Below are 22805 nucleotides of genomic sequence, written 5' to 3'. Positions count from 1 at the left end.
CTTATTTCAGTAACCCTTGTTACTATGGGAATTTAAATGGTGACACAACTTTCAGGGATGATGGGTGCTAAATAACATACTCAAATTTGTTGTGTTAAAAGATTATCTGAACTCCCTTACTCCCATCCTAAATCAGTATACAAAAAATGGTATGCACTTTACTTATTAGTTTGTCAGGCACTTGTTCATCTATCTATCTATCTATCTATCTATCTATCTATCTATATAAAATTTTACACAATGTATCTTACCAGATTCATCTCTATGCTTTGAACTTCTGTTGAAATTAGTCTTTGGGGGGCTGGAGAGATGGCTCAGAGATTAAGAGCACTAGTTGCTCTTCCAGAGGTCCTGAGTTCAATTCCCAGCAACCACATGGTGGCTCACAACCATCTATAATGAGGTATGGCACCTTTTTCTGGCATGCAGGTGTACATGCAAACAGAACATTGTATACATAATAAATAAATCTTAAAAAAAAAGAAATTAGTCTTTTTGGAACCATAAAGGTCAGGATTCCTAGTGAATGGCCTGGTTTGGAATCTCAGTAAGAGTTTGTGAACAATAAGCAAAACTAGGGAAATCTACCTTTTAGGACAAAGTGTGGGGTTTGCTGGCAAGGCTGTGGTTATAGGTACTTCCATCTTGAGAATTCACATCCTTTAATTCTGGTCCCAAGTTTAGGAAATTTGACCCAGTGTAACATAAAACTATGAAGGCACAGAACAAAGTGCACTACAATGATGAGCCCATGTGTGTACTCAAGCATGCATGCGCACGCACAGACACACACACACATGCACACATATGCACACACACACTAAGCAGGTTCTACTGTTCTTGTAGTTTTCCTAATACTTTGCTAATCTCAGGCAGCACACATTGATCTGACCCTATAGACAGCTACCCTAAACTCTGCCATTGTCCAGAATATAGACTGGAAATCTCATCAACATGATTTAATAATGGGAAATATCAGAACACTCCAAATAATTTGGATTTAAGAAGATCATATGCATCATCTATAGGACAGGATTGTAGGAGGTATAAAAATAAATGACAGTGAATTAATAATGGGAGGTGCTGTGATACCTCCTATAATCCTGTCAGATTAACAATGATTTATGTTATTTCCAAGGTGTAGAGAAACATTTTCATTTCATATTGTTAATAATATACATTAATAATTGTCTTACTTAGGGTTACTATTGCTGAGGTGAAACACTGTGACCAAAGCAACTTGGGGAGGAAACGGTTTATTTGGCTTAAACTTCCTCAGCAATGTTCATCATTGAAAGAAGTCAGGACAGGAACTCTAACAGGGCAGGAGTCTGGAGGCAGGAGCTGATGCAGGGGCCATGAAGAGGTGCTGCTTATTGGCTTGATTCTCATGGCTTGCTCAGCCTGCTTTCTTGTAGAACCCAGGACCACCAGCCGAGGGATGGCCTCACCCACAATGGGCTGGGCGCCCCTCCCCAATCAATCACTGAAGAAGAAAATGCCCAACAGGCTTGCCTACAGGTCTTATGAAGGCATTTTCTTAATTGAGGTTTCCTCCTCTCAGATGACTTTAGATTTTTGTCAAGCGGACATAAAACTATCCAGCACAAGCACTGAAACAAGATGGTCATGGACTGAAAATACTGACACCATAGATTGAAGTAATGCCCATAAGTAATTTATTTAATATGATTTGGCAGTGACAAAATGATGGCCAGTACAACGAGATTCACAGCATTGGCAAATTATACTGCAGTAGCTCCAATCATCAATATGAAGTGATGTTTAGGTTCCTACACATGGAGACCTCTGACTTCATTGATAGCAGAGAAATCTTCCTTCTTCTTTCTCTGAATGCTAACATGTGCTGACTATAAGCCTTGGAAGCATAAAAAGCATATAAAAAAAGCATATAAAGTTATAAAGTTTTTATAACTTTACCATTTTTCTATCGCAGAAAAAATACTGGGTTCAGATATTTGCTTCAGTGCTTCCTACAAACTTCCCATGAGGTAAAGAGAATGGGATCAAGTCATGTTATATGCTGGACTTGCAAGACAAGTAAACACAGCAAAAATGGAGATTATTTTCACATTGATGCATATCCTGATAAATTTGCTATTGATATGTGTCCTGCCAATCAAAATATCAAAGTTGGCAGCTTCTCCCCTAGGTACAACAGAGAAGATGATACCATATCTGTCCCTCTGAGCTCTGAGATGAATTCAAACTCCTAATACACTGTATCTGAAACTGGAATACCTACTTAATAGGTAGCCTCTGTTCCCTGAGGTGAGAACTCAAGTGGAACCTTGATTTTTTTTCCAGTTATTAAAGTTTCACATCAGAATCATCTTGAAGACCCTCTCTTTAAACCTAACACCAGAAACTCTTGTTGATAGAAGTAGGGCCTTTGTATCAAAGGTCATTAAAGCATTAATATGTAATATTATGGACTTCAGTAAATTGATGTACATATTTGGCACCAACTATAGGTTAGAAGTCTTTCTCCTTTATTAGATCTAAACTAGGTATTACTAGATTTTTATCTTTTTGAACATACCATCTTAATCTACCCAGCTCTGCCTCAGTGTTAAATGTCATCTCAGATAATCCTTACACTCACATATTCAGAGACTTCTCATCTTGGCTTACCTGATTTAACAAATCAAAATACAGATTTTATAAATCAAAATAAAACTAAAATATTTTAATTCAAATGGGGTAATAGTGCATGCTATATTTACAGAAACAGAATTAATAATGTATATTTTTGTACTCATCCCTATCTACCTGTCTATTTATATTTAATGTGAGGTTAACTTATTTTCAGAAATATTTTTACACAATTATAGATGCCAAAAGTCCAAAATCTGCACAGTTGGGACCAGAGAAGTTCTAGTAAAACAAGACCTGAACATTGGACATGTTTACATAGAAGGTTCCCTACAAGGTCCCACCAGTGGATAAAGAACTACAGTAAACTAAGGAATAGTGAGAGTAGGAGAAATAGTCTTCCCCAGGGAAGAGCACTACAATCAGTTATCCAATACCAAATGATCAATCACAGATATATGTATCTGTGGTAGTGGTGTATGCAAGAATAAATGGACTGAGCAGGTTGCATTTATATGTTTATGCACATATATGAAATAATAACAAAGAAAAAGAAGTCATTAATTCCAGGATGAGCAATTAGTCTCATGGGAGGGGTTGGAAGGAGGAGAGAAAGAAGAGAAAATTAAAAATAAAGTTCTAGTTCAAGACAGAAATTTTCTTATTTGGGATGGTCAAGCATCTTCTCATTTCAAACCTCTGATTGGATGAGGCTCAATCTCATTACAGAGAACAGTCTTCTTGGGAAAATAAATACATATTCACTTGGTAAACCAGGATGGCCTCAAACTCACAGAAAGCTGCCTGCCTTTGCCTCCAAAATTCTCGAACTAAAAGCTTGCATCACCATCCAATTATGTCTCAGTCTTGTCTAAAAAGAACATCTTATAAAAGGAAAAACACAGACAAAAAAAATGAGCTATTTGAACAACATTGATTGAATCTCCTTTATTTTAATCTGGCAACCCAAGCTGCTGTGGAGCAGCGCCAAGGCAACAGCTACAGCTGAACATCCAGTACATGCCTACAGCAGTAATCATCTGTGGTACTTAGATGTTCCTGAGACATTTGAATACTTGTTCACTATTTGTTGATACTTTGTGGGAAGTTTAGGAGGTATGGTCTTTCTAGTGGAAGTTTGTCACTTTGAGAGGGCTTTGGGAATCTCTAAATTTATGTTGCATTTCAGATGTGTTCTCTCTGCTTCCTGTTTACAGTCCCAGTATGAGCTCTAAGTGCTTCTCCAGGCCAGAAGCAGAAAGTATCTCCTGGGGCATTCTTAGGCTGTGTGCCTTAGAAATGAGATTGTCCACCATCTGCTTTAGGGTCAAACTTGCAAAGAAGCTGCTTTGTTTTGGAACATATAGACAGGACTCCAGGAAGGAGATTCACTTCTTTGACTGTCCCAGTGCCACATAATACATTTTCCACTTTCAGATTTTATTAATAAAAAGCTTCTTTCCTTCTGGCCAAGGCACCAGCTCTCTACACAATCACCTTTCCGCAAAGATTTCTTTATTCTATTTTATGTGAATATATGAATGCTTCCATGCATATGTGTGCACCATGTGTGTGTGCCTGGTGTCTGCAGAATCCACAAGAGAGCATCTCATCCTTTGGAAGTGAAATTATGGGTGGTTGTGAGCTTCCATGTGGGTGTTGGGAAACGATGCAAATGTTCTGTAAGAGCAGCAAGTGCTGTTAACTGCTTACCATCTCTGCAGCCTCCCTCCAATATCACCATCACAGAGTGGACGGGTCTGTTGTTTTCCAGAGATATTTGTTGTATGTCTCTATTGGCTTGGATTCAAGTGTAAAATTACATTTTGAGATTTGTAATGACACAAGAAATATAGAGCAAGACAGGAGGAAGAAGCAGAGAACCAGGCACGTATGAATGCATGTGTATAGCATGGAATCTGCCTTCATGCTGAGAAGGAAAGAGGAAGGGCAAAGAGAGATGGGAGTCCACTGTAAGACACATCTGTAGTGAGAATTTTTGATTCTTTAAAAACCCACCTATGTCATGTGAATGTTTTTGTATTCATCCAGGTGTGGGAAATGAAGCTGCTCCAGATTGTCCACAGCAGCAAACTATAATGTGTCTCCTGCTCTGGTACCGGTGTGACTTTTGACTTCTGCAGAGAGTTTAATTCTGGGAACTCTTGAGAGGATAGAAATGGGAGAGTCCCAAGAGGGCCTGTGGAGGCTGCTGCTCCTGCTGCTGCTGCACTCAATGCTGTTGGTCCCTGCTGTTGTTGTTTCCTGCTGCTGCTGCCTTTGCTATTGCTGGCTTGCTGGCTTGCTCAATTTTCTGCCAGAGGAGGTTGGATTTGCCATAGGAACCCAATGACCCTGGTCAGCAGAAAGTAGTTTAAAGAGGTGTATATCCTCTTTCCCCTTTAACCTTCTTTCTCACCTTTCTAGTATTAAGGGAGGGGGTTTGGAAGAGATTGGAGTGGAGATATAGGAACCCAAAGAAGAAAGAGGACCCGGAGTGAGATGATCAGTCCTCACTTAGAAAAACAAATGGGATGTATATTGAAAGTAGAAGAAAACAAACAGGACAGGAGCCTACCACAGAGGGCTTCTGAAAGACTAACTAGCAGTGTATCAAAGCAGATATTGAGAGTCATTACCAAACTTTGGGCAGAGTGCAGGGAATCATATGAAAGAAGGGAGAGTTTGTATGACATGGAAAGGATAGGAGCTCCACAAGGACCAAATATATCTGGGCACAGGGTCTTTTCTGAGACTGACATTCGACCAAGGATGTATGGATATAACCTAGAACCTCTGTTCGGACGAAGCCCTTGGTAGCGCAGTAACCAATTGGTTTTCCCTAGTAAGGGGAAAAGGGACTATTTCTGACAAGAACTCAATGACTGGCTCCTTTACCTCCCAACCTGAGGGAGGAACAGTCTTGCTAGGCCACAGAGGAGGACATGGCAGAGAGTCCTGGAGATACCTGGTAAGCTAGGGTCAGATGAAAGGGGAAGAGGACTCCCCCTAGCAGTGGACTTGGAAAGGGGCAGAGAGGGTGGGATTGGGAGAGAATGAGGGAGGGGCTAAGGCTGGGATACAAAGTAAACAACCTGTGATTAATATAAAAATAAAATTTAAATTTAAAAAAGAACCCAAAAAAAATAACTAAAAATAGTATTAATAATGTGTACATCCATCCTTGAGATGCAGAGCAGAAAATACGCTTGCTGAAAACAGGCTATTTCTAAGCATTTTGAAGGAAGAGTACTTGGGCTGAGCAAGTCTTTGTTATCCTTGCAAGTGCATTAATCAGGTAATTATTGCCATGACACAGAAGGCACATTATATCAAGAAGCAGGGACTGGTTCATGATTGAAACATCTTCAAATAAAGAAGCATAGCAAGAATGGACAATAGTAATTGTTATTGGGATTGCAGTGAGTCTTTAGATTAGATTGGGGAAGTTTAACATAAAATAAATAATCCAAGTCTTCTGACCCATGAACAACATGTGCCTTCCAACTGACTGAGTCCTTAATCATTGCAGCAACATCTTGTCATATTTAATATACAGAAATGACTTCTTGTGGATAGACTATACACACAAGAACTTCATGTTGTGGTGATGTTTAAATTACAGTATTCTAAAAATACAAGTACAGGTTATCAGATGTTCTTGCTGTGTACTTGAGCATATTTTGGATATCCTTGGCTGGCTCTTTGATCACCTCCTCCGCAGGGGGAAATAGCCTGGCCAGATCACAGAGGAGGACAATACAGCCAGTCCTGATGAGACCTGACAAGCTAGGGTCAGATGGAGGAGGAGGAGGAGGAGGACCTCCCCTAACAGTGGAGTTGGAGAGGGGCATGAGAAGAGATGGGGGAAGAAGAGTGAGACTGGGAGGCAATGAGGGAGGGGCTACAGCTGGGATACAAAATGAATAGAATGGAATTATTATAAAAAATAAAAACAAGTACAGGTTACCATACATTCCCCAAAATTGCAGTGTCCAAATTTGAAATGGCAGCTGTTGAGACATATAAAAAATGGCTAAAAAAGCACAGTTCTAGCTGTTAAAAAGTACTTTCCTGTTAACATGCATTTTCCTGTACATGCACATATGCTTTAGGAAGTCAGTGAAAATAAACAGACACTAGGGACAAAATGTCAAATTTATCTTTCGACAAGCTATAGAAAAATCAGCGTGTGGAGAGAACATCGTAAGTAGGCTATAATTAACACATGTGGTTCAAAATGAATCTGTTGAAAGGTGTGGTTTTACTTCTTCACCTGTCAGTCAATTCACCTAATGTGTTCTTGGGTGGTGAGAAAGAAGGGAAGAAGAGGATACAGACATACATACACGAATTTGTTACCATATGAATGTATGCATATTTATGTTACTGGAGCTGCCAGGAAGGTTTGTCATGAGGAATATTTAAAATTAATTGAAATAGTCATGACATTTTTACTCAGATCCTAGCACATATTAGAAATAAGATTAGCGACCCCATTATTTTTCCCAGCTTCCCTTGGCCAGTGTGGTTACCATGGTGATGGCTGTGGAAACTGATGCCAACTGTGATTTTTGCCTGAATCACTTTATCACTATGGTGTTGCCATGTGTTGTTTTTCTAATTCTGATTTTCCTTCTGAAATTATTGCTTGCTATTTGAGATGTGGAAGAGATTTTCCTGCCCATTTATTCATTTATAATATTTTAATTAATCTTATTCACATTTTTTCTCAGAAGTTACCACATTTTGTTATTGATGTGTGTGTGTGTGTGTGCATATATACACATGCACATATGCTAGAATTTATTGGCTAGAACTTATTGAGTAAAATTTAGCCAATAAATTCTCTTTCAAGATGTCCCCAGAATTAAGCTGATACCTTCCCAGGATTCCTTGAACATATACTTTGCTTTCTAAAACTGTCTCCTCACTTGTACAAAGAGATTGATGCTACTTATCTCAGAAGATAGATTTTAAAGTGTCCAAAAACCTACAGTGTATGGTATGCAGTTGCTCCTCAGCATATGGGACCTCCCTTAATGTTATTCAGTCAAAATAATAGCTCTGACAGCATCATGGACTGGCTACCTAGTAAACAGGAATCAGCCCACATATCTCTTAGGTTAGTCTCAGTTCCACGGTTTAGTGTGTAGGAGGAGTTGCAGGATACAGCAGGAAAGAGAAAGAGCATCCTCACACAGCTTCCTGCCTTTCCCATCTAGTTGCTTTCTTCTCTATCCCATATGCTTTCTTTCTTCCTTCTCCTGTCTTTTACTATAACACCAGAAAAGGGTGTTTAATATGCAGTGCAGAATCTGAGGCTCAGAGTCAAGAAACAAGTCTGATGTCTATAGTTAGTTGAGTAGGTTCCTGGAGAGATTGGTCCCCATAATGGAGACAATTTTAATAAGACACTACTTTTCCATTGGTCTCCTCCACGCAAGCAAATAACAATCCTGAACATCTCTGAACCACAAGAAAGACTTTGGAGATTTGTTTGTTCCTACATGAGAAATCATCCTGTTCTCTCAGGTGGAGAGAAGGACCAGGAAGTTCCTTAACTGTATCAGCAGGTGCTTCAAAACTCCTAGAACTCTGCATTAAATCAACAGTGATTAAACTTGTGCTGTTTATGACAGTCAAGAGTGAAGATTCTTCTACGCAGGATCGGGCTTATACAGAAGAAGCCGATGAAGTGTCAACTTTATGAGACACTTTAATGCAGTAATAGTGTAGACATCAGAGTTCCATCTTTAAAGCACTGAGTAAGCAACTACCTGGAACCAGCTTGATCTAAACAAAAGGAACACAATACCAATTCTCCTAATGAATGGGACTGCTCTCTAGAGTTTAGTGACTTCAGGTGAGGAAGAACCTTGTGTTCTCAGGTGGATTAAGTGAGCAGGGCACTTGGATCATTTACACCAATAAAGACCTTCCCATTGTCCCCGAACTCTGCATGGTGCCATTAAATTAGTTAGACTAAAATGTTGACACATGAAGTCAGCATTTTTCGGGGGGGTGGGAACTTTCTTCAGAATCTCCTGATGGTGCTTATTAAATGTGACAATATTTGCATCCATTCCAAGTCTTTTGAAGATAAAACAACAGCAAAAACGTTTGTTTTTTTGGGGGTGGGTAGATTCCACCTAATCCTGATAATCATTGAGCTTTGAAAGGCACTGATGTCTATTTACAACAAGAGCTTTTATTATCTTAAATCATTTGGTGTATTGTTTCACTGTTCTTGGTGGTAAAAATTTCACCTTCTCTAGAGGGTCAGTAACTTTTTCAGTTTGTTTATAATCAGCCAGTGATATATATACAAAGCAGAGGGAAAGCAGCAGGAAGGACAAGATAGGGAGGAGCCCTGGAACTGTCACTGTTGATTGGCAAAAGTGGGTAAGAAAAAGAACTGACCAGGCAAGTTATGTGGAGATGTCTGTTTGAAGAAAATAAACAGAAAACAGCTTAAACAGGGCACAGAATTGTCAATGAAGGGCTTTCCCAGAAGTGGCTTTATTGCTGAGTCCTGAGTGATAAGAAGCCAGGCATGCACAGGTCACTTCTTGCTGTGCTTGCAACTGTGTGCTCCAGTTGATCTGGGAGCAGAGGACAAGCCCAGTGGAGCAGAGGACAAGCCCAGTGGATGGAGCCTGGCAGACAAGAAACAGGCTGGGAGAGGGTGAGGCTGAAAGAGCCAGAGGTAGCACTCAGTCTGGGCCACACTGGACACTACGACTGTGTTGAATGTGGAGGAGTCCAGCAAGGGAGTCGCTTGAGCTGTAGGGAGATGGCTGGTCTCTGTGCAGAGAATGGACTGCAGAGAGGCAGGGTGAGCTAGAATGTAGGGAAGTACAGCCATGAGGAGCCTGTTTCAGAAGCCCAGGGGAGGGGCTAGAATGTATGAAAGCCATGATGCAGCAGTGTGAATAGGGCCAGGGTTCCCTGGACAGGGCTTTGTGTGTGTGTGGTAGATGGGACCCTCAGTGGTAGTGGGGGTGGGGGATGAGGCAGTTCAAGGGCCCCTGGGCGTATTCAGCCCCACTGCTGTTTTCTGTCAGATGCCCCAAGTGCCTTAGATTATCAGCAGACAGTGGTTGTAGGGTTAACTGGTGTCTTGGAGGAAAAAAAAAAAAAAAAAAGGCATCTTGGGAGGCGCGCGTTCCAGGGATGCGTGCGCGCTCCCAGCATTCTGCGTGAGCCAGAGCAAGGCAGAAGGAAGGCCAGCGGACAGCAGCACGCCTTGCCCAGTGAGCGCCTGTGGAGTTTGCGTGGAGGGATCCACCGATCGATCCCGCAAGATGAACACCCTGCTGTCGCGGGCGAACTCGCTGTTCGCCTTTACGCTGAGCGTCATGGCGGCGCTCACCTTGGGCTGCATCCTCACCACCGCCTTCAAAGACAGGAGCGCGCAAGTGCGCCTGCATGTCTCTAGGATCCTGCTCAAAAAAGTGGAAGACTTCACTGGACCCAGAAAAAGAAGCGACCTGGGCTTCATCACATTCCACATCTCTGCGGATCTGGAGAAGACTTTCGACTGGAACGTTAAGCAGCTCTTCCTTTATCTGTCGGCAGAATATTCCACCAAAACCAACGCTGTGAACCAGGTAGTCCTCTGGGACAAGATCCTTCTGCGAGGCGAGAACCCCAAGCTCAACCTGAAAGATGTCAAAAGCAAGTACTTTTTCTTTGACGACGGACACGGTCTCAAGGGAAACAGGAATGTCACTTTGACCCTGTCCTGGCAAGTTATACCGATTGCTGGAATTCTGCCTCTTGTGACTGGATCTGGACGAGTGTCTGTCCCATTTCCAGATTCCTATGAAATAGCCAAGACTTTTTAAAGAACTCTGTCTGCATCTTAAAGGGGATATCTGTGTACCTAAAGAATCGTTTTTCTGTCATCTTTTCCCTCAAGTTTTGCTGACTTCTTTTTTTATGGTTGTTTATTTTTAAATGTGCTGTTTTTTTGTCTGGTACTGGCTGAACTCTTCGTCTTCATGCTTTATGTACTTAGCATAGAGACTACATTCTTTGATCTTCTTAGTGTGACACTGGCCTTACCCTTCTTTTTGTATAAGAATTAACATCAAATTATGTGGCTGGTGGGGAAAGGCTAATAGAGGACTGGGACTTTATTCTACAAACAAAACAGCTCATCAGAGTAGATTATTATAGGACAGTTGCATAATAAGGATTGGATATATTACAAAGTTTTGTCATATTTATTATGTTATTCCATTTGAAATATACAATTTGTTTGGAGAGAATTAAAAAATGTGATGTGTTGGTATTGCCACAATAACGCTGCGTTTTATTCCCGACATTGTTTGTGAACACATTGGATGCCATTTTCTTATATTTTCTAGGATGTGTTTGATTACTAGAAAAAAAATGTGATTTATTTCTTAGAAGTCTGACATGCAAAATAGGTTAAAACAAATCAGAATGAGAATTTATCCCCATTTCAAAAATCTTAATGCTTGTTTTTTTGTTTTGTTTTGTTTTGTTTTTTGCCAGCAAATATGACCATTTAAATAGTGGATGCCTCCTTTGGCTATATATAATTATAACTCGCTTCAAGTCTTTAGTAAGTCAAATGTGTATCTTACAGTGTTTTCTCTACAAAGACTGCTGTGTATTGTATCTTTGTAAAATGTTTTAACACTGTTACTGAAATTAGAAAATGTCTGCATGCTCAACATGATATACGTATGTTCTAGTATGTTTAATGCCACTAAATAAATGCTTACTGCTTAAAATTGCTTTAGGTCCATTATTTAATCATTATTGGGATACTGATAATAGCATGTGTGGTATGATTTTTCACTTACAAACATCCACATATATTTTCTCTATAACCTGGAAAGTAATCAGTGTAAGCATTAGCTCTCCTCAAATAAAGAAACCGAAATTCAGAAGTTTGTTACATTGAGCAAATAATACTTTAAACTTGAAATCCAATCTGATTTTTTGTTATTTTTTATTTTATGAGAGCATAATATAATTACATTATTTTTCTCTTCCCTTTCCTCCCTCAAAACCCCCATGTTTAATCCCCTTGCTCTTTCGAATTAATGGCATATAAATGCATATATTTACATATGTATACATGTATATACATATGTACCTGTATATATGTATGTTTATACATATATGTATACGTGTATGTATGTATGTGTATGCATGTAAATGTGAGTATATGTATATGTACATATACATATGTATATATACATCCTGCTCAGTCTTTATAACACATATGTCTTCAGGGCTGATATTTAGTATTCAATAATCTATTGTACTCTTCCCCAGGGAAGACTATTTTTGTTTTGTTTTGTTTTTTCAGAAATGATTGATATTTTATTTTTAATATATTTTTATTTATGACAATTTATTCACTTTGTATCCCAGCTGTAGTACCCACCCTCATTCCCCTCCCAATCCCACCCTCTCTCATCTCCTCCCATGTTCCTCTCCAAGTCCAGTGATAGGGGAAGTCCTCTTCTTCTTCCATCTGACCCTAACCTATCAGGTCTCATCAGGACTGTGTTTCATAGTAAAAGACTATTTTTAGTTGTCTGTAGTTCTCTGTCTAGGGTTGAGGGATTGTGAAATCCCATCACTATCCACAAGTAGATGTATCTGTTAATGACTGAGATCTACTACTCTGCCTTTTCCTCAGTTGATACTCCAATATAAAAACAAACAAAAACCTGAAATAATAAATTTGTAGGTAAATGGGTTGAACTAGAAAAGATCATATTGAGTGAGGTAATTCAGACCCAGAAAGATAAATGTCTCATGCTTCTCTCATCTGAAGTTCCTATTACCAAATCTTCAGATGTGAGTACATAACCTGGTGTAACTGCAGAAACCAGCAAAGTAAAAACAGACCATTGCAGGATGGGAAACCGGGGAGGGGGCAATAGATGGTAGATTACCAGAATGCAAGTGATAAGAAAGGGGAAATGGGAAAAATGGGAGATCTAATCAGGGAAGGGTAGGAAAATAAATAGAATAGAAGAGAGGAGGGTAAAATAAGAGGATGTTTGAAAAGTTAGTTATAAGGAGTCATATTGTGAACTACTTACCTAAAAATACACACAGTACAACCAAATCTATGTAAAAATATACACATATAGTTTAAGTAAAAAATTTCCATCTGTAAGGGGAGGAGGATCTCCCCTATCAGTGGACTGGGGAAGGGGCATGGGAGGAGAAGAGGGAGGGAGGGAGGGCGGGATTGGGAAGGGATGAGGGTGGGGGCTACCGCTGGGATACAAAGTGATTAAATTGTAATAAATAAATTTAAAAAATTTCCGTCTGGACTGGCAATGATGCCCGCTCCCCAAGAGCCATAGACTACCTAACAAAAACAACAAAAACAAACAAAAAAAAAAATGTCAGGACATGAAAATTCTTCTTTTGAGTTATTGATCAGGATGATCCAAAAGTCCCCCCCTCAAAAAAAAATTATAGGCAATCGCTGTTGCACTTAGTTGCTCCCCTGCCAAGAAGGGAAAGGTAACTTTCTATAGCTGAAATCACCATGCACTTCAGACACACAGACCAGAAGACACAATCTGGATCTAACACGAAAGCTTCTTCCCTGAGGACTACCTTTCACGGAACCAGAAGGCACCTTATAACCTTCCAGAGGAAGGAAGCAGCCCAGAGTCACACTATGACACTTACAAACCACAGTGACCACCAGCCTGGTACGATAATCACAATGAAGGATGCACAATGTACCTTGACAGTGCCCAAGTACTCTCTAATTGTACAAAGACACATTCAACAAAACAGAAGTCATGTCTGGTACTAGAAACCTAGCCATCTACTTAGTGTAACTGTCACCCATTTTTTGAGGGTTTCTATTACTGTAGTAAAATACCATGACCAAATTTAACTTCTGTTTCTTTTATATATCAGACAACACAATAATCAAATTTCACTTATAAATTTATTTTCTGCCCTCTGAAAAGCCTTTTTAACATTCCTGGAAATAGACCTCCTACCTTGTGTGATAAGACTAATTTTTTTTTAATTTTTATTTTTATTAATTAGAGTTTATTCACTTTGCATCCCACCTGTAGCTCCCTTCCTCCTCCCCACCCAATCCCACCATCCCTCCCCTTTCTCCACCGTAACCCTCCCTCAGCCCACTAATAGGGGAGGTGATTCAGTCTATCAGGTCTCATCAGGAGTGGCTGCATTGTTTTGCTCTGTGGCCTGGTAAGGCTGATCCCCCCTCAGGGGGTAGTGATCAAAAAGCAGGCCAATCAGTTCACCTCAGAGACAGTCCCTGTTTCCATTACTATGGAACCTACTTGAACACTGAACTGGCATAGGCTACCTCTCTGCAGGGGTTCTAAGTTATCTCCATGAATGGTCCTTGGTTGGAGTATCAGTCTCAGAAAATATCGTGTCAACATTTTTTTGGTTCTGTTGCTCTCCTTGTGGAGCTCCTGTCCTCTCCAGGTCTTACTATCTTCCCCTTCTTTCATAAGATTCCCTGCACTCTGCCCAAACTTTGGCTATTAGTCTCAGCATCTGCTTTGATACCCTGCAGGGTTGAGCCTTTCAGAGGCCCTCTGTGGTAGACTCCTGTCCTGTTTCCTGTTTTCTCACTCTTTTGATGACCATCCTCTTTGCCTTTCTGAATGGGGATTGAGCATCTTACCCAGAGTCCTCCTTGATTAGTTTCTTTAGGTGTACAGATTTTAGTATGTTTATTCTATATTATATGTCTAATATCCACTTATGAGTGAGTATATAAGCTGTGTGTCTTTCTGCTTCTGGGAGACTTCACTCAAAATGATCTTTTCTAGTTCCCGCCATTTGCCTGCAAATCTCATGATTCATGATTTCCTTTTTTTTTTTTTTTTTTCTGCTGACTAATATTCCATGCTGTAGAAGTACCACAATTTCTGTATCCATTCCTTCACTGAGAGGTTCTGAGTTTTTTTCCAGATTCTGGCTATTACAAATAAAGTTGTTAAAAACATGGTTGAACAAATATCCTTGTTGTGTACTTGAGAATCTTTTGGATATATGCCTAGGAGTGGTATAGCTGGATCTTGAGGAAGTGCTATTCCTAATTGACTGAGAAAGTGCCAGATTGATTTCCAAAGTGGTTATACAAGTTTACATTCCAACCAGCAATGGAGGAGGGTTCCCCTTTCTCCACATCCTCTCCAGCATGTGTTGTTACTTGAGTTTTGATCTTAGCCATTATTAAGGGTGTAAGGTGAAATCTCAGGGTCATTTTGATTTGCATTTCCCTGATGGCTAATGACGTTGAACATTTCTTTAAGTGTTTCTCTGCCATTCAATATTCCTCTATTGAGAACTTTCTTTTTAGCCTTGCACCCCACTTTTTTAATTGGATTACTTGATTTGTTGCTGTTTAACTTCTTGAGTTATTTACATATTCTGGATATTAGCCCTCTGTCAGATATACAGTTGGTGAAGATCCTTTCCCAATCTGTAGGCTGTTGTTTTGTTCTGACGACAGTGTCCTTTGCTTTACAGAAGCTTTTCAGTTTCATGAGGTCCCATTTATTGATTGTTGTTCTTAGCTCCTGTGCTGTTGGTGTTCTGTTCAGGAAGTGGTCTCCTGTGCCAATGAGTTCTGGGCTCTTCCCCACTTTTTCTTCTAACAAGTTTAGTGGTTCTGGTTTTATATTGAGGTCTTTGATCCACTTGGATTTTAGTTTTGTGCAGGGTGATAAGTATGGATCCATTTGCATTTTTCTACATGTAGACATCCAGTTAGACCAGCACCATTTGTTAAAGATTCTATCTTTTTTCAAATGTATGGTTTTGGCATCTTTGTCAAAAATCAGGTGTCCATTATAGTGTGCGTTTGTTTCTGGGTCTTCTATCCAATTCTGTTGATCCACCATTCTATTTCTATGCCAGTACCATGCAGTTTTTATTACTGTTGCTTTATAGTACAGCTTGAGATCAGAGATGGAGATGCCTCCAGAAGATCTTTTATTGCAGAGGATTGTTTTAGCAATTCTGGGTTCCTTGTTATTCCATATGAAGTTGAGAATTTTTCCTTCCAGGTCTATAAAAATTGTGTTGGTAATTTGATGGGAATTGCATTGAATCTGTAGATTGCTTTTGGTAAGATGGCCATTTTTACTATGTTAATTTTGCCAAGCCATGAACATGGGAGATCTTTCCATCTTCTGATATTTTCCTCTAATTCTTTCCTTAGAGATTAGAATTTTTTTTTTCATACAAGTCTTTGACTTGCTTGGTTAGGGTCACATCAAGCTACTTTATGTCCTTTGTGGCTATTTGGTGTTGTTTCCCTAATTTCTTTCTCAGCCCTTCTGTCTTTTGTATACAGGAGGGCTACTGATTTTTTTGAGTTAATTTTGTATCCAGCCTCTTTGCTGAAGGTGTTTAATCGTCTGTAGGAGTTTCCTGGGAGAATTTTTTGGGGTAACTCAGGTATACTATCATATGATCTGCAAATAGTGATACTTTGACTTTTTCCTTTCCGTTTGTATCCCCTTGATCTCCTTTAGTTGTCTTATTGCTCTAGCAAGGACTTCAAGAACTATGTTGAAGAGATATGGAGAGAATGGGCAGCCTTGCCTTGTCCCTGATTTCAGTGGGATTGATTTAAGTTTCTCTCCATTTAATCTGATGTTGGCTATAGGCTTGCTGTATATTGTCTTTACTATGTTTAGGTATGTGCCTTGTATCCCTGATCTCCCCAAGACTTTAAACATGAATGCATGTTAGCTTTTATCAAATGCTTTTTCGGCATCTAAAGAGATGATCATGTGGTTTTTTTCCTTCAGTTTGTTTATATGGTTGATTACATTGATGGATTTTGGTATATTGAACCACCACCCCTGCATGCCTGGGATGAAGCCTACTTGGTCATGTTGGAACACATCTTTGATGTGTTTTTAGATTTTGTTTGCAAGTATTTTATTGAGTAATTTTGCATCAATAATCATAAGAGAGATACATGTGAACTTCACTTTTTTTGATGGGTCTTTGTGTGGTTGGGGTATCAAGGTAACTATGGCTTCATAGGATGAATTTGTTAATGTTCCTTCTTTTTCTGTTTTGTGGAATTGTTTGAAGACAATCAGAGTTAGCTCCTCTTTGAAGTTCTGGTAGAATTCTGCACTGAAACCATCTGGCCCTGAGGATTTTTTAGAAGGTTGAATTTTGATGACTGCTTCTATTTTTGGGGGGGGATATAGGACTATTTAATCTATTTACCTGACATTGATTTAATTTTGGTAAATGGAATATATCATGAAAATTGTCCACTTCCTTTAGATTTTCAAATTTTGTGGCATACAGTCTTTTGTAGTAAGACCTAATGATTGGATTTCCTCAGTGTTTGTTGTTATGTCCCTCTTTTTGTTCTGATTTTGTTGATTTTGATATTTTCTCTCTGCCTTTTAGTTGGTTTGGCTAAAGGTTTTTCTATCTTGTTGATTTTCTCAAAGAACCAGCTCTTGGTCTCATTGATTTATTTATCTATTTTCTTTGTTTCTAATTGATTGATTTCATCTCTGATTTTGATTATTTCCAATCATCTACTTCTCTTGGGTGTGTGTTTTGGGTGATTAATATTTACTATTGATATATCTTTTAGTTAAGTAGCGGTTATTCCTAAACCAGCTCTATACCCATATCACCACACAGAGATTGGGAATTATTTAATTAACCTAGAGCACAATTCTGGCCGATAGTTACTCCATCCTAAACCTCCAAGACTGCATAGTTTCCTACCATTCAGATTTCACCCATTATACTTGGTTTTAGTTATATCTTAGGTCCACTTTATCCCTTTTCATGGTTCCAAGTCCTGCCCTTCCAATTTCTCTCTCTTCCTCCTCCTATTTATTTCCTTTTCCTCCCCTCTAGACCACGATGTCCCACCCTGTTCTCCCCAGTGCACAGCTTGTTGTTTAATTGACAACACAGAGAAAAAATGGTGGCATGTTGACACAAATGTCAGACAGGCGAGGAGCATCACAATACAATGTCTGAATTGAAACCAGATAGTGGGTTAGAGAAATCAGCATTTGAATGAACAAGGGTAAATTATATACATTCCACAAGAATATTATACCAACAGGTGTGTTCGCTTCTTTTTTTTCCCCTAGGGCTTTTAGGCATGCTGTTAAGTTGCTTGTATTAGATGTCTCAAACTTCTTTCTGGAGGCACTTAGTGTTATGACCTTTCCTCTTAGCATTGATTTCATTGTGTCCCATAAGTTTGATTAAGTTGTGCCTTCATTTTCATTGAATTTTTGGAAGTCTCTCATTTCTTTTTTCGTTTCTTCTCTGACCAAGCATTCATTGAGTAAAGAATTGTTTATTTTCCATATGTATGTAGGCTTTTTGTTATTTCTATTGTTGTTGAGGTCTAGTTTTATACCATGGTATTCTGATAGGAAACAAGAGATTATTTTGATCTTCTTGTATTTGTTTTGGCTTGCTTTGTGCCCAACTCTGTAGTCAATTTTTGAGAAAGTTCCCTGAGGTGCTGAAAAGAAGATATATTCTTTGGAGTTTGGGTGAAAGGTTCTGTAGACATCTATTAGGTCCGTTTGATTTAGGACCTCTGTAAGTGCCATTATTTCCCTGTTTAGCGTCTGTCTGGATGATCTGTCCCTTGGTGACAGTGGAGTGTTGAGGTCTCTCACTATTAGTGTGATGGGATCGATTTTTTTAATTTTTTATGTTAATCACAGGTTATTTACAGCCATAGCCCCCTCCCTCATTCCCTTTCAATCCCACCCTCCCTCCCTCATCACCTCCCTGCCCCTGTCCACTGATAATGGAGATCTGACCCCCTTCCATCTGACCCTAGCTTGTCAGATATCTTCAGGATTGGCTGCAATGTCCTCCTCTGTGGCCTAGCAAGGCTGCTCAGGGGAGAGGTTAAAGAGCCAGCCAATGAATTCATGTCAGAAATAGTCCTTGTTCCCCTTACTAGGGTACCCACTTGGATACTGAACTAACATAGGCTGCATCTGAGCAGGGCTTCTAGGTTATATCCATACATGGTCCTTGGTTGGAGAAACAATCTCATAGAAGACCCCTGTGCCCTGATATATTTTGTCCTTGTGGAGCTCCTGTCTTCTCCAGGTCATACTAACTTCCTCTTCTTTCATATGATTCCCTCACTCTGCCGAAGGTTTGGTTATGAGTCTCAGTATCTGCTTTGATACACTGCTAGGTAAAGTCTTTCAAAGGACCTCTGCAGTAGGCTCCTGTCCTGTTACTTGTTTTCTCCTACTTCTAATGCCCATCCCCTTTGTCTTTCTAAGTGAGGATTGATCATCTAACCCTGGGTCCTCTTTCTTGTTTATCTTCTTTAGGTGTACAGATTTTAGTATACTTATCCTATCTTATAGGTCTAGTACCCACTTATAAGTGAGTATATACTGTGTGTGTCTTTCTACTCCTGGGATACTTCACTCAGGATGATCTTTTGATTTCAGCTTTAATAATGTTTCATTTAAAAATGCAGGTGCTCTTGTATTTGGGCATAGAGGATCAGGATTGTGATGTCCTCCTGGTGGATTTTTCTTTTGATGTGAATGAAGTACCCCTTCATTTTTTTTTGATTAATTTTGTTTGAAAGTCATTTTTTTTTTATCAGCTATTAGGATAGCTAACCCAGTTTGTTTTCTGGGTCCATTTGCTTGAAAAACATTTTTTCCCTCCCGTTAATCTGAGGAAGTTTTTAACTTTCTTGCAGAGGTATGTTTCTTGGATGCAGCAGAATGTTGGATCTCGTTTCTGTAACCATTCCGTTAGTCTGTGTTTTTTTAATGGAAAATTGAATCCGTTAATGTTGATAGATAATAGTACCAATGAATGTTAGTTCCTTTTATTGTGGAGTTTGTGGTGTTACTGTGTTTCTATGCTTGTTTTCTTTTAATTTTTTGTTGTGAAATTATCTACAGCTTGTGTTTTCTTGGGTGTAATTTTTTTTTTTTGGATTGGAGTTTTCCTTCTAGTGTCTTTTGTAGGACTGGGTTGCTGTGTAGATATTGTTTAATTTTAGTTTTGTCATGGAATATTTTGTTTTCTCTATCTTTTTTGAGTCAATTTTTTTCTGGGTATAGCAGTCTGGTTTGGCATCTGTGGTCTCTCAGAGTGTGCATGACATCTGCCCAGGCTGTTTTGACTTTTATAGTTTCTGTTGAGAAGTCTGGTGTGATTCCGATAGGTCTACCTTTATATGCTACTTGGCCTTTTTCCCTTGCTGCTTTTAATATTTTTATTTTGTTCCGTAGATTTAAGGTTTTGACTATGATGTGACATGAGGAGTTTCTTTTCTGGCCTAGTCTATTTGGTGTTCTGTAGGCATCTTGTATTTTTATGGACATCTCTTTGTTTAAGTTGGTTAATTTTTCTTCTATGATTTTTTTTTGAAAATATTTTCTGGACCTTGGAGCCTGGAATCTTCTTTTTCAGCTATTCCTTTTATTCGTAGATTTTATCTTTTCATGGTGTCCTTGATTTTTTGGATTTTTGTGTTTGGAACTTCTCAGATTTTACTTTTTCTTTGAGAGATATATCAGTTTCTGAAATTATATCTCTAGCGCATGAGATTCTCTGTTCCATCTCTTGTACTTTTTTGATGATGCTTACCTTTGTGGTTCCTGATCTCTTCTCTAATTTTTTCTTGAACAGCAATTGATTTATCTGACAAGTATATTTTTGGGAATTTGCTATGAAATAGAACTATGAAGATCCAAGAAGTGTAATGTGGATTGTTGGTAATTTTTTTTTTTTTTTGGAATGTGTACAATTTACCCTTGTTCATTCAAATGCTGATTTCTCTACCCTAGTATCTGGTTTCAATCTGAACATTGTATTGTGATGTTTATTCTAAGCATCACCTGTCTCAAGTTTGTGTAAACATGCTACCATTTGTTCTCTGTAATTGTCAATTAAACAACCAGCCACTGCTGTGCAAGGGAGAGAATAGGGTGGGACATCCTGGTCCAGAGGGGAGAAAAAGGAAGGAAGGGGAGGAGAGAGGGATCAGTAGGAGGGTCTTTCAACCACAAGGAGAGATGAACCGGAGTTAAGATATGGCTAAAAGCAAGTATAATGGGTGAAATCTGAATGAAAGGAAACTATGCGGGCTTGGAGGTTTAGGATGGAATAACTATTGCCCAGCATTGTGCTTTAGGTTAATTAAATAAATCCTGGTCTCTGGGTGGTGATTTGGGTATACAGCTGGTTTAGGAATAACCACTGCTTAACTAAAAGATAAATCAATAACAAATATTAATAACCCACAACAATAGATAGAGGTCATCTTTTTTTATTAGCAAAAGGAAATTAAGAATAAGAATGCTTGAACATGCAAAAGCAACCTCCACCTCAGCAATTTGTTTTTTTTTTTTTTTGTAACATACAGCTTTTTTCATTTATCATAATAATGCATTTAACAAGTTAACTTTGGAGCTAGGGATATAATTCATTGCTGAGCTCTTGCCTTCAATGCTAAAGGTCTTAGTTTCAAACCTCAAAACTGGAAAAAACTTGAGGCTTTGGCATGTAGTTAAATGGTAGCACACTTGCCTACCATGTGCAAGACTTTAGGTCCATCTATCTATCTATCTATCTGGAACTTGGGCTCACTTTGATTAATATATTCTGTTTGGTGTTAATTGTTTTCATTTTTAAAAATGATTTAGTTTTTTATGTTTATTGATGTTTTATATATATATATGTATATGTATACATATGTTTTATATACACATGTATATGTACACATATATGCATATATCAGTGTGAGGATTTAGACATCCAGGTACTGGAGTTATAGACATTTGTGAGCTGGAAATTGAATCCAGGTCCTATAGAGGAGCAGCCAGTGCTCTTAACCTCCACACCATCTCTCCAACCTTCCCCCCTTTTGTCAGTTTAAGAAATTGTTTTCCTACATATGTCTGTTGTATATTACTCATGTTCCAGTCCATTATTTATCACAGTTTTAAAAGTCTCTGCAAAGACACAAGGAAGTTTGGAAACCAAAAGTATGATTGGAAATATCTGATCCCAAAACTTATTCTCAAAGAGTAATTGCCACATAGTTGTTTATACTAGTTACCATTTTAAATGAATTCATTTAAAAATATAGTGCTCATATGATTTTTTCCTCTAGCACTTACATTTAAACCAAAGACAGATAACTATACAAGGAAACTTGTTAGGACTATGTTATAATTTTAGCTTATAATGTGTGAATGACATGATTTGCATCAGTTTCTGAAAAAGTCCTCATTTTCTTCATGAGAGGATTTCTAAGTGGAATATTTACTATACATACTCTCTAGCCCACTCTTCTATCCTTATATAATTTATAAGATTTTCACTCTGCAGTGAGAGTCTCCACATTCCTACTCAGCAAATGAGAAGCTGTCACTACAAACTGCTGTTTTAGTCACACAGAAACTCCATCAGCAGCAGTTTACTTGGTACATCAAAAAGAGTAGTCTTCAGCACTGTTGCAACTGTGCAAATACTGCTGAAATAGTAAGTTAGTCAAATTTGGGGATTGATTAATAAGAATTCATTTGCTGGTAAGTTGAAATCACATTCATCAGTATCACTGTTAGCATTTTAAAAATGATGCACGCAACATACATTATATGAAAGAGTTTATTCAGTGGTGAAGGAGACAGAAAGGGAAAGAGAGAGACTTGGTGGGGGAAGGGCACCCTGACAGAGAGAGGTGAGAGAGCAGAGAGGAGCAAGAGAGTGGGGTGGGGGTGGGGGGTTAGTGGCAGACCAATTATACCTAAGTACCTGGCCCAGATGATGTTATAGGACACAGGTGCTGACATAGGATGTTGTCAGGACCCTAAAATCCCTAAGGGCAGGTCAGTTGAGTTGCCTGCTCAACATAACATTCCTGCCATTTTGTTTAATTTTTTTTTAAATGAGGTGCTAAGGAGGCGTGGGAAGTGTAAATGAAAATGTTGGATTGCTTCTCATGCCAGGCAAGTTAAAATATATAAATGGAGTTTCATTGGAAGCAGCCCATGGTCACCATGCATGGGATAGACAGAGAGAGAGAGCAAGAGAGAGAGAGAGAAATAAAAGTAAGAGCATCAAAATGTTTTAATTACATGGTGAGGAGTCCCTGGCCTAGAAAATTTAGA

The 22805-nt window shown here is 38.9% G+C and overlaps 1 protein-coding gene across 1 annotated transcript; it reads left to right on the top strand.

Moving 5' to 3' along the window:
• Positions 1-9769: 9769 nt before the first annotated feature.
• LOC110540525 (signal peptidase complex subunit 3) lies at positions 9770-11388 on the top strand. Its single transcript, XM_021627284.2, has one exon. It carries the CDS (start codon positions 9924-9926, stop codon positions 10464-10466), a length of 543 nt encoding a protein of 180 aa, XP_021482959.1. The 5' UTR covers positions 9770-9923; the 3' UTR covers positions 10467-11388.
• Positions 11389-22805: the final 11417 nt, after the last annotated feature.

The sequence above is a fragment of the Meriones unguiculatus genome, chromosome X (assembly GCF_030254825.1).
Source record: "Meriones unguiculatus strain TT.TT164.6M chromosome X, Bangor_MerUng_6.1, whole genome shotgun sequence".
Taxonomy (NCBI): Eukaryota; Metazoa; Chordata; class Mammalia; order Rodentia; family Muridae; genus Meriones; species Meriones unguiculatus.
Note: the sequence above shows the minus strand (reverse complement) of the source record. Positions and strands in the feature narration are given on the sequence as shown.